General features: G+C 44.6%; 1 protein-coding gene across 1 annotated transcript in view; it reads left to right on the top strand.

The window, feature by feature from the left end:
- LOC125031260 overlaps positions 1–1877 on the top strand; it is a 33253-nt gene extending 31376 nt beyond the window's left edge. Inside the window, exon 5 of the mRNA XM_047621920.1 lies at positions 1375–1877. Within this exon, the coding sequence (XP_047477876.1) occupies positions 1375–1797 (423 nt within the window). The 3' untranslated portion in view covers positions 1798–1877. The remainder of the gene's footprint in view (positions 1–1374) is intronic.
- Positions 1878–12500: the final 10623 nt, after the last annotated feature.

Below are 12500 nucleotides of genomic sequence, written 5' to 3'. Positions count from 1 at the left end.
ACGGTCACCACCACCACCACCACACCACAACGGTCACCACCACCACCACCACACCACAACGGTCACCACCACCACCACCACACCACAACGGTCACCACCACCACCACCACACCACAACGGTCACCACCACCACCACCACACCACAACGGTCACCACCACCACCACCACACCACAACGGTCACCACCACCACCACCACACCACAACGGTCACCACCACCACCACCACACCACAACGGTCACCACCACCACCACCACACCACAACGGTCACCACCACCACCACCACACCACAACGGTCACCACCACCACCACCACACCACAACGGTCACCACCACCACCACCACACCACAACGGTCACCACCACCACCACCACACCACAACGGTCACCACCACCACCACCACACCACAACGGTCACCACCACCACCACCACACCACAACGGTCACCACCACCACCACCACACCACAACGGTCACCACCACCACCACCACACCACAACGGTCACCACCACCACCACCACACCACAACGGTCACCACCACCACCACCACACCACAACGGTCACCACCACCACCACCACACCACAACGGTCACCACCACCACCACCACACCACAACGGTCACCACCACCACCACCACACCACAACGGTCACCACCACCACCACCACCACACCACAACGGTCACCACCACCACCACCACACCACAACGGTCACCACCACACACCACACCACAACGGTCACCACCACACACCACACCACAACGGTCACCACCACACACCACACCACAACGGTCACCACCACACACCACACCACAACGGTCACCACCACACACCACACCACAACGGTCACCACCACACACCACACCACAACGGTCACCACCACACACCACACCACAACGGTCACCACCACACACCACACCACAACGGTCACCACCACACACCACACCACAACGGTCACCACCACACACCACACCACAACGGTCACCACCACACACCACACCACAACGGTCACCACCACACACCACACCACAACGGTCACCACCACACACCACACCACAACGGTCACCACCACACACCACACCACAACGGTCACCACCACACACCACACCACAACGGTCACCACCACACACCACACCACAACGGTCACCACCACACACCACACCACAACGGTCACCACCACACACCACACCACAACGGTCACCACCACGTTCACGATCACCATCTATCATCTTCATTCCACTTGCATAATATATATAATATATATATAAACATATATATATATGTTTATATATTATATATATAAAATTGTATATATATGTATATTATAAAAACGTAAATGTATAGAATGTGATTGTTTATAAAAACACCCTTGGCTATTTCAGTTCTACACCGTTATGTTGCTGAAGATGTCCAATTCCGGAAGAAACAAACCCGCCTCCAAGCAAGCAACGCCGTATCCAACGAAAGACCATCACTTGGCTCTGCACGACTCTTCTCACATCCAGATCACCCCTCTGGTCCACGGCCCGCCTCCCATCATCATCAACTCCGAAGCCAGCGCTCCTCCTCAGGCCTACTCCCCCACAGACACATACACTCCAGCTCGGAACCTTTTGCAATCCCAGATCCTACCTTATCCCCAGACGCCGCAGACGCTCCAGTCAACCCCGCTGAGTCATGGTTCCCAAATGCCCTCTCCTTGCCGGCTGACTACGCCTCAGAGCATGAACGAGGCGGGGGCTTTCTCCCCCAGCATAAACCACATGACCAATCCTCTACCCTACGGCATACACTCTCCCCGTTAAGCCTATTTCACTCCTCCCTCCCAATGGCCAATCGAGTTTTGTTTTAATTACGTGTTTTTATCAAAGTTTTTGAAATATTATCTTTGTTTACTTTATCCTAGTAAAAATCGTATCAAGATATTTCCATAATCAATGAGTGATGTGACTTTCATTTGATTTCCCCCCCAATCCCGTTGTTGTCGTGGGGGGGGGGGGGGCTTAGGATGCGGAGACAGGGACCCAATTCTGGGGAACTTCCCAACCTTGGGACTCAGCCCTCGACTCAACAAATTTTGCATGGTCTTTTTTTACCCTCCTACTTTTCCATTTCTGTCCCTTCACCACCCCTTCTACTATCCACTTCCTAAGGTGTGAGAGCAGTGCTGAAAGGATGAAAGGCTGACTGTGCCAAATCTGAGGGAGTCATGGACACGGTATTCTCCTGCTTTAGTTGTCTAGCAGTTACCCCTCAAGGGGACCCTGAGGGGTGGACCGTTTCTCTCCCCAACATACTCCAGGCTTACCATGGCCAACAATGAAGATTTAATTCCACTATTATGGGCAATGAGGCTTGCCCCTTTCATCAAATAGCCCCACCAATTCAAACTCTCCCAATTCCCAGACCCCAGGCTCTCCTTTGACCACGGGTCAGAACACTACAACTAATACCCCCTACTCAATGCCTACTAGTACAGCATCCACCCTAATCAACACTAAACCTCCAGGAGACATTTCTACTCTCCCAACATGCTCAACTTCAACACCTCTACCCCCACAACCTTCTTCATCAACTACCCCATCCTCCCTTATTACTACCTTACAGCCTTATTGTCCACCTCCCCATAACACTACTTCCCTCAACACTGCTCCCTCTTCCACATGCCCCTGTCCTTCTACTACACCCACCCCAACAAAAATCTCAAATACTCTATTTAGTCCAGCCAAATGTGACCGATTTTTCGTGATCCCTTCTACAGTTCCTTACTCTGACAACTCCCTTCTCTTCCAGCAATGTCTCCAAAAACAAGTAGGCAAAGTCTATTTCCGTAGCCGACCCGACCGTTCCCGTCTCGTCACAGTAACATCTAATAAACAAGCTATAGCATTATCAAATCTAACTGATCTATATGGAAACCCCATCCCTGCAGTACCTCATCCAACCGTCAATGCTTGCACCGGAGCTGTTTCTATCTCCCTAGCAAATTGCCCAATCTATGGCAAAAATTGGTCAGATTGTGGAGAAGACTTACTCGCCCGTCTCACGGACTATGATGCAATATCAGTACAATGCTACTCCATTCCTCCTAGAGGTCATCGTAAGAACCCCACTAACATTGCCAAAATTACTTTCTGTAGACATGACCTACCCTTTAATGTATACATCAGTGGAGAAACCCTCCTTGTCCGACCATATCAACCTCCTCCTCGTCAGTGCCATAATTGATGCCATTTAGGACATCCTGCCAAACATTGCCTTTCCACAGCCAGATGCCGGCTATGTGCCCAACCTGGCCATACACGATCAAACTGCTCTGCACAAATACGCACATGTGCCAACAGTGGTGGCCACCATAATGTATTTTATAGAGGCTGCCCCACCTACAAATTTGAGTCTGAGGTAGCAACTCTCAGATTCAGACTTGGACACACTATACTTGAAGCCAGACAGGAAGCACGTCGACGAGGTTTTTCTCTTACTCCCTACTCCAGTAATGTTGCTCACTCTGCCACTCCCCCTACTTCCCAAGCTCCTACACCCTCTCCTAAACCTAACCCCCCTCCATCTAACTTCCCCTCTCCTACCTCCTACCTTCCCCAGTCAAATTCTTTTGCCATCCTAAATCCAGACACTCCAATCTCTACTACAGCCCCAACACCACCTCTCCCTCCCCGCACTACCCGCAACAGACAAACTAAACGTTCCACCCCCTCTTCCCCTACCACACAATCACCACCTTCCTTTGCCCCTACTCTTCAGACACCAGTCTTCTCTTCACCCTCCCCCCCCCCCCCCTCACAAGAAAACCTTTGTCTCACAAAACTCAACTCAATTCAAATATTCAAAACTATCTACTCGAGTCCCAAACTAACACTGAAACCCCTCATCCACTTCCAAAATCCACAACTCTTGCTCCCTTCAAACTCGAAGTGACTGCTGATATCTATCCTCCTCCTACTCCTATCCCCCCTACACCCTGTTGTCCTACCCCCTCCCAACACAGCCAACCCCCTCCTACGCCAGCTCCACCTCCATTAACCCTCCCACCATCCCCTCTATGCTTTCCACTCCCTCCTGGATACACACGTGGATCCCTTATATCATAACTATCCCCTTCCCCAGACCCTCCACCTCCTAATACCCCTCCTGATACAACACCATCTCCCCCTTCTAATTCCTTATCCCACCCTCTAGCTCCTCCCCCTTCAAATTTTCTAACACGTATTGCAATCGTTATCACTCATAATTCAACAAAAGAATAACTATCATTCATTGGAATATTCGCGGTTTCTGTTCTCACAGACCCGAGCTTCGTCATATCCTCTCTTATAACCCATTCATTATATATCCAGAACTGGTGGTTCTACCTGTCCACACACAATAAAACAATCAAATTCTGCTGGGTGCCCAGCCATGTTGGAATCCCCGGCAATGGACAGGCAGATACTCTAGTACACTACGCCGCTATGTCCACATCATACCAACCACGTTTCTCATGTATCCCAGCCACGGATTATTACCCACACTTTAAGACCTTGTGGCAATCTTTCTAGTCAAGTGAATTAAAACTATCAGTCTCATCCTGGTCAGCTCCATTTCATCGGAACAGACGTTGGGAGACGGCCCTCGCCCGCTTACGCATTGGCTCACTCCTATCTGATGTCACAATCTGATCCACCCCTATGTTCCTTATGTAATGTTCCTCTTTCAGTCCCACACATTCTGTTGTCATGCCCAAGTTTTGAAGCAGCCCGTACCTCTACTTTCCCCCACCTATCCTCCCTACATAGACCTCCCAACCTATCAGACATCCTTACAGAATCTCACTTGCTGCTTTGACAACCTGTTTTCCTTCCTCAAACGCATATATTTCCTTTACTTAATCTAACCCCTTTACATTACCTCACCCGACCCTAACCCATTCACTCACCAATTCTTTAACCCAGCTTGAACAACTAATCACTAACCCAACCACCCTTCTCTAACATTAACTATAGTGCTACATGACCTTAGATGTCTAACATATTTATTTTGCTTTTAACCCTTAACCCTTATCCTCCCCTTCCTGAAACACAATAAATCAGGTATCCTCCTTCAAGACTATCGCCCCATCACACTAACTAGCTGCTTATGCAAATTACTAGAGCGAATGGTTAACTTCTGCTTAATGTGGTATCTTGAATCCCACAATCTTATCTTTCCTTCCCAGTTTTGTTTTCGCCGTGCCCGAAACACAGCTGACCCCCTTGCTCATTTTGAGACATATATTATATCCGCAATTGCATGCCATGAATCCGTACTATGTTTTTTGACCTAGAAAAAGCATATGATACGACATGGACAACGCACTTTCCAGGTCAAAATTGCCTCTGCCACATCATATTTCTTTCCTCAAATTGAAGGTGTCCCACAAGGCAGTGTGCTTAGTACCACCTTATTCCTTCTTGCTGTAAATGACATTGCCTCAGTTCTACCACCAGGAGCCCGGTCATCACTATGTGTTGATGATTTAACTATCTATGCCTCTGGCACATCCATACTAAATCTCTACCAATTTCTTCAATTTGCAATATCACCAGTATCCTCCTGGGCCACAAACTATGGCTTCTGCTTTTCTACCTCCAAATTTTTCTCCATCCTTTTCTCCCGCACACATGTAGGTCCTCTACCTTCACACTTCTTATATGACACTCCATTCCAACACCGTTCTTCTGGTAAATTCCTAGGCGTCATTTTTGACTCCAAACTATCCTGGCAAGACCATATTCTTTACATCAAAGAAAAAGCTCGCCGCCGTCTCCATATTTTACAAACCCTATCCCATTTATCCTGGGGCTCAGATCGAAAAACTCTCCTTCATCTTCATGTCACCTTGATCCTCTCCACTCTAGATTATGGATGCCATATCTACTCCTCTGCCTCAACTTCTCTCCTTGCCCATCTTGATACAATCTATCATTGTGGTCTTCGCTTAGCCCAAGGTGCCTTCCGCTCCTCTCCAGTTAAGAGCCTGTACATTGAATCAGGCATACCATCTCTCTCTCGACGCCGTGGCCTTCTCTCTCTCCGATGTTATGCTCGATTCCACCAACTTCCCCTCACTAAACTAACTATCCCACGATCCCTACTTCCTACCTTTGCTTCTTCTCCACGTTTACCTACTCCTTTCTCCACTCGCATGGATACCATTTTCCCCATCTCCGACCCCTCCCGTTCTCTGTCCATTCAGTCCCTCCATGGCTTATACCTTGCCCCCATATTTGCTCCTCTGTCTTCCCTGACCCACCAAAATCAAATAATCCTCCTACTGTCCTTCTCACCCATTTCCTTGACCATGCCTCCACTCATTCGTCCAGTATTCACGTCTACACTGACGGCTCCCAAACCACCTCCGGTGCTGGTTTTGCAGTAATCTTCCCAACTCGTACTTTCAAATACCACATCCCTCCTGAATCCAGTGTCCTTACTACAGAACTGTATGCACTCCTTTTTGCCTTAAAACACATATACTCACTCCCCTCTTCCTCTTTTACAATTTTTACTGACTCCCGTAACTCATTAACTCTCATAAAGTCAATACACACGACCAACCCTCTTGTTTGTAAGATCCAGAACTGGTTGTCCTATCTGTCCACACGTCATAAAACAATCAAATTTTGCTAGGTACCCAGCCATGTTGGAGTCCCCGGCAATGAACAGGCAGATACTCTAGCACGCTATGCTGCTATGTCCACATCAAACCAACTACGTTTCTCACATATCCCAGCCACAGATTATTACCCACACTTTAAGACCTTGTATAATCGATGGCAATATTTTTGGTCAAGTCTCCACACAAATAAATTACATACTGTAAAACTGTCGATCTCCTCCTGGTCTCCCAACAGACGTTGGGAGACGGCTGTCACCCACTTACGCATTGGCCACAACCGTTTAACACACCTATCTGATGTCACAATCCGATCCATCCCTATGTTCCTTATGTAATGTTCCTCTTTCAGTCCCAAACATTCTATTGTCATGCCCAAGTTTTGAAGCAGCCAATACCTCTACTTTCCCCTACCTCTCCTCCCTACATAGACCTCCCAACCTATCAGACATCCTTACAGAATCTCACACTTTCTGCTTTGACAACCTGTTTTCCTTCCTCAAACGCATATATATCTTTCACTTAATCTAACCCCTTTACATTACCTCACCCGACCCTAACCCATTCACTCACCAATTCATTAACCCAGCTTTAACAACTAATCACTAACCCAACCACCCTTCATTAACATTAACTATAGTGCTACATGACCTTAGATTTCTCCTTTGCTAATCCCTACCTTACCCAATGGAGATCTTGTCAACTTTGATCAAACCAACCTTGTTAATCCAAACTTTCCTGAAATGCTGTATGACTTCTGACATGTAGCACATATAATTATCAACTAACCCACGCTTTACCCTTTTCACTATTACACCTTTCTATAGTGTTATATGACTTTTGATGTCTAGCGCACATATTTTGCATCATAAACATTCGCCCACCCAACTCCCCTCCAGAAACTCTTCAAGATATCCAAAATCTTAAATGTGACCCAAGAGAATGCTCCACTCTACCATCCACTCTCCAATCTCTGTTCCTATTCCCTCTACATTTAACGTAATTGCCGATATCCATCCTCCAAATTCCCCCTACCACTCTTCCTCCCACACCCGTTCTTCCTCTTCTCCATGTGCACTATTTCCTTTTCTTTCCCTATTAACCTTACTGCTCCCACCTGGATCCTCATATCACACCCCTGTCCTCTGGATCTTTCCTCTACTGACATTTTTCCTGATACTTCACTATCTACTACCCTGTTCCCTTTTCGCATTCCCTGTATTCTTCTCCTACTTCTCCATCTGTCATTTCTACCCTTATTACCCTTTGATTGTTTCCTAACGAATCTGAACACTGTTTCTGTCATTTCTTTAATGGCTACTGTCCTTAATACTACTTCAATCAGTGCAGTTACTCTTCCACAAGGCACAGCTCTTCTACTACCACCATCTCTCCATTATGAGTACATTGTTTTGCCCAGCCAAATGGATCGGTTTTGATATTTCCTCTACACCCCCTTACTCTGACAACACTTCTCTTTCAGCAATACTTAAAAAAAAAACAAGGAGGTAAAGTTTCCTTCTGCAGCTGCCCTGATTACCCCCCCCCCCCCCCCCCCCCATTGCCACAGTTACATCCGAATCCCCGAATAAAGCATTATCTATTCTGGCTGACTTCACTGGCAAACCCATTCATGCCTTATCCTTTTTTCAATACTTGTGCCAGAACTGTCTCCATCTCCACAGCAGACTGCCCTGTCTATGTTAAGGAATGGTCAGATCATAGAGAAGACTTACTTTTCTGCATCACTGAGTATGACGCAGTATCAGTACAATGCTATGCCATTCCCCCTAGAGGCTGTAACAAGTCCAATAATGTTGTTAAGATTACCTTCCGTAGACATGATCCCCATGATGTTTATATTGGTGGAGAGTTCCTCCCTGACTGACCATATCAGCCTCCCCAAGGGAATGCCAAAATTGTTGGCATCTAGGCCACCCTGCCAAACACTGGCACTCTACAGCAATGCCCTCTTTATACCCAATCTATAGTCATGATTGATCAAACTTCTCTGCAGAGTCATTCACATGTACTAATTTTCCTGGCTACCACAATAGATTTTAAGGAAGTTGCCCTACCTACAAATTTGAATCAGGGGTGGCAATTCTCAGAGTCAAACACAGTCTCACTTTACGTGACCAAACAGGAAGGAAGCACACAATCAAAGGGTTTCCCTTACTCCACAGTCCAGTGCTGTCCTTTGCTCTACCCCTCCTCCCTCCCAAGATGTCTCTATATCTTCCCCAATATTTCTTCCTCACCCTCCTTCCCCCAGTCAAATTCTTTTACTAGTCTTAATCCAGAAAACTCAATCTCCACCACTATCCCAGATACTCCAGCCTCTATTTCCCCAGTACCTTCCCTACTCCTCGCTCGACTCCTCACAATGGACAAACTAAACATTCCAACCCATCTTCTACCACATCCTCTCCTACATCCTCTTCCTCTGGCCTTCAAGCGTCTGCCCCCAACCTTTTCCCCCTCATAAGAAAACCTTGGTTACTCAGACATCACCAGGTAATACCACTTTAGAAACTCTCGAAGACATTCATATCTATTTAATCATGACCTATGATAACATGCCTACACCTCAACCATCCTCCCGTCTCTCTCCCATTCCTTCAAAGTAACTGCCGACTTCCATCCATCCTACTCGTGTTCCCCCTGCTCCCCCCCCCCCCCCCATTATCTTCCAATACATCCCATTCCCCCTTGCTTCATCTGCATCACCCCCCTTTCCTTCCCCATTATCCCTTCTTCCTGGACACATGCGACGACTTGCCACAACAATCCCTTTCCCTGGATTCTCTCCCTCATGTATCCTGAAGCTCTGATCTGATCGTCTTTAAACCTTTCTCCTTTAGCTAATTCCTACCTTACACTATGGGCATCCTTGCAGAATCCCACACTTCTTCCTTTGACAACTGACCTAATCACCCTTGCTAGTCCCTACCTGCCCATTTACTCACCTTCACCCCTCTTTGCCCCTTTCACTGTCATACTATCTTGAATTGCCATAGAACTCATGTGTAGCACATTATTTAATTATTCATCAGCTACCCCTGATCTTTACCCTTTTCACTACAATCCCTTTCTATAGTGCTTAAATGCCCTTTGATAGCTAGCATATTTTTTTTGTAACCATTAATCCTTCATAGCGGTAATATTTTATGAGGCACTTTCAAATATTTGTTGTTCTTTAGAGTAAACTGGTCACTAAATACGCAAATGAATTAATAGATACCACAGAGTTAAGCCCTATTACAATAGAATATAAATTAGGTTACTGAACAAAAAATTAACCTTAATTCACCTTCAGAAATTAAAATTATGTTCCTTAAAAATTTAAACTATTCACATCCAAAATTAGAACAAAAAATTAAAATTAAAATTAAATCCTAGAAAATTCAAAATAAATTAAACTTTAAAACTCGCAGCATCTAAAAAGTGATTCACCTTCTAAAATTAAACATTAATTCACCTTCAAAAATTAAACATTAATTCACCTTCAAAATTTAAACATTAATTCATCTTCAAAAATTAAACATTAATTCACCTTCAAAAATTAAACATTAATTCCCCTTCAAAAATTAAACATTAATTCACCTTCAAAAATTAAACATTAATTCACCTTCAAAAATTAAACATTAATTCACCTTCAAAATTTAAACATTAATTCACCTTCAAAAATTAAACATAAATTCACCTTCAAAAATTAAGCATTAGTTCTTCAAAAAATAAACATCATTTCACCTTCAAATATTAAACATTAATTCACCTTAAAAAATTTAAGGTTAGTTCAACTTCAAAAATTAAACATTAATTCACTTTCAAAAATTAAAGATTAGTTCACCTTCAAAAATTAAACATTAATTCACCTTCAAAAATTAAAGATTAGGTCACTTTAAAAAATTAAACATTAGCATATAATATTAAACATTAGATATTAGAAATTTAAAAATTAATTCAAGATTTAAAAAATTATCATCTAAGTATATCATTGTGAATTTATAATCCATTTCTGCCAAATAACAACATGCTTTTCATAGTGTGCATATTGCTTTGATCTATTATATTGTGAACCGACACTAAGGGCCCACTTCTTGCATGACAATTTGATTCTTGAATGTTGCAAATGTAACTTGGTCATCTTTTATTCTCTTTTGAAAAACAACTGTTGGCTGATTGCTAGTTGGTCTAAATTATGGCTGAATTGGTTTGGATACTAGTGCTCTTCAAGTCTTTCTATTAAATCACTTAAAATGTGTTACAGGGATAGCCAAAATACACGTTGGATAATGAGAGCTTTATTATTGGCCTTTATAGTACTGAAGGACAGCCTCGACTGGCCGAGTGATAAAATATTAGACGTTGCTAGTGGTGGTGAGATAACCGTTATCTTCATGATTAGATAGTGTTATATTTAAGATTAGATAGGGTTGTATTTATTTGCAGGTTATACTGACTCATATAAGTATCATAATGCTTGGGAAATATAGGTAAAATAGGTCGCTGTTTCCCTGATACATATTCGTCTTATTCATCACAGGACATATTATGACCTTAGTTCTTCCTTGGATGTGCATTTCCATTGTTGTTTGTGCATTTCCATTGTTGTTTGCGCATTTCCATTGTTGTTTGCGCGTATGAGTCCACTGTAGTTTTGTATATGCATATATGTATTAACACACACATATACATACACATACACATGCACATGCACATGCACATGCACATGCACATCGCACCTATCGCACCCGCACAGCACAGCACACGCACACCACTACGCACACGCACACGCACACGCAACGCACACGCACACGCACACGCAAAACGCACACGCACACGCACGACACGCACACACGCACACGCACACGCACACGACAACACGCACACACCACACGCACACACACAACGACACAACGCACACACTTACGCACGACACTTACGCACCACATACGCACACACATACGCACACACATACGCACACACATACCACAATACGCACCACACACTACGCACACACATACCACACAACATACCACACACACATACCACACATACACACATCACACACAAACACAACACACACACCACATACACACACACATACACACATACACACACACATACCACACACAACACACACACATACACACACACATACCACACACACACACACACACACACACACACACACACACACGCACGCACACACACGCACACGCGCACACACACGCACACGCGCACACACACGCACACGCGCGCACACGCGCGCACACGCGCACACACACGCACACGCGCGCACACGCGCACACACACGCACACGCGCACACACACACGCACACACTTATTCATATCTATTAATAACCATATCTAATAATTTGTCAATAACATTCAATCTTTCTACAAGAATCGAAAATATCTCTTGATGTCCTGATTTCTTCATACACGCATCACGTATTCCCTATTAAGTTCTACTCATTCTCAGGTGGCAATATATACATTTACATTACAATATCTTGATTTACGCTTACTTTTTCATGAAACTGTGTACAGTATATGAGTATTGTTTGTGTGGTCTGCTTCTATTAAAAGACATGAAAAATTACAACAATGGTTTAGCATGTCTACATGTTAAACCCCATTTTCGCGAGATTAAGTTCCGAAACGCGAATACCTCTTATAGTGTAAAATACATAGGTAAATGACATGAATATATAAATGTTTTCCCTTCATGCAGCAGGTCTATGCTTCGAAGCCTGCAAGAAACCGTTTCAATCGGTACGAATAGCACAACTCGCATTATCCTTCGCAGTTCCAAGGTTTGAAGCCTTTGAAGCATTCGTTCACTAT

This window comes from Penaeus chinensis, chromosome 12 (assembly GCF_019202785.1).
Source record: "Penaeus chinensis breed Huanghai No. 1 chromosome 12, ASM1920278v2, whole genome shotgun sequence".
Lineage (NCBI taxonomy): Eukaryota > Metazoa > Arthropoda > Malacostraca > Decapoda > Penaeidae > Penaeus > Penaeus chinensis.
Note: the sequence above shows the minus strand (reverse complement) of the source record. Positions and strands in the feature narration are given on the sequence as shown.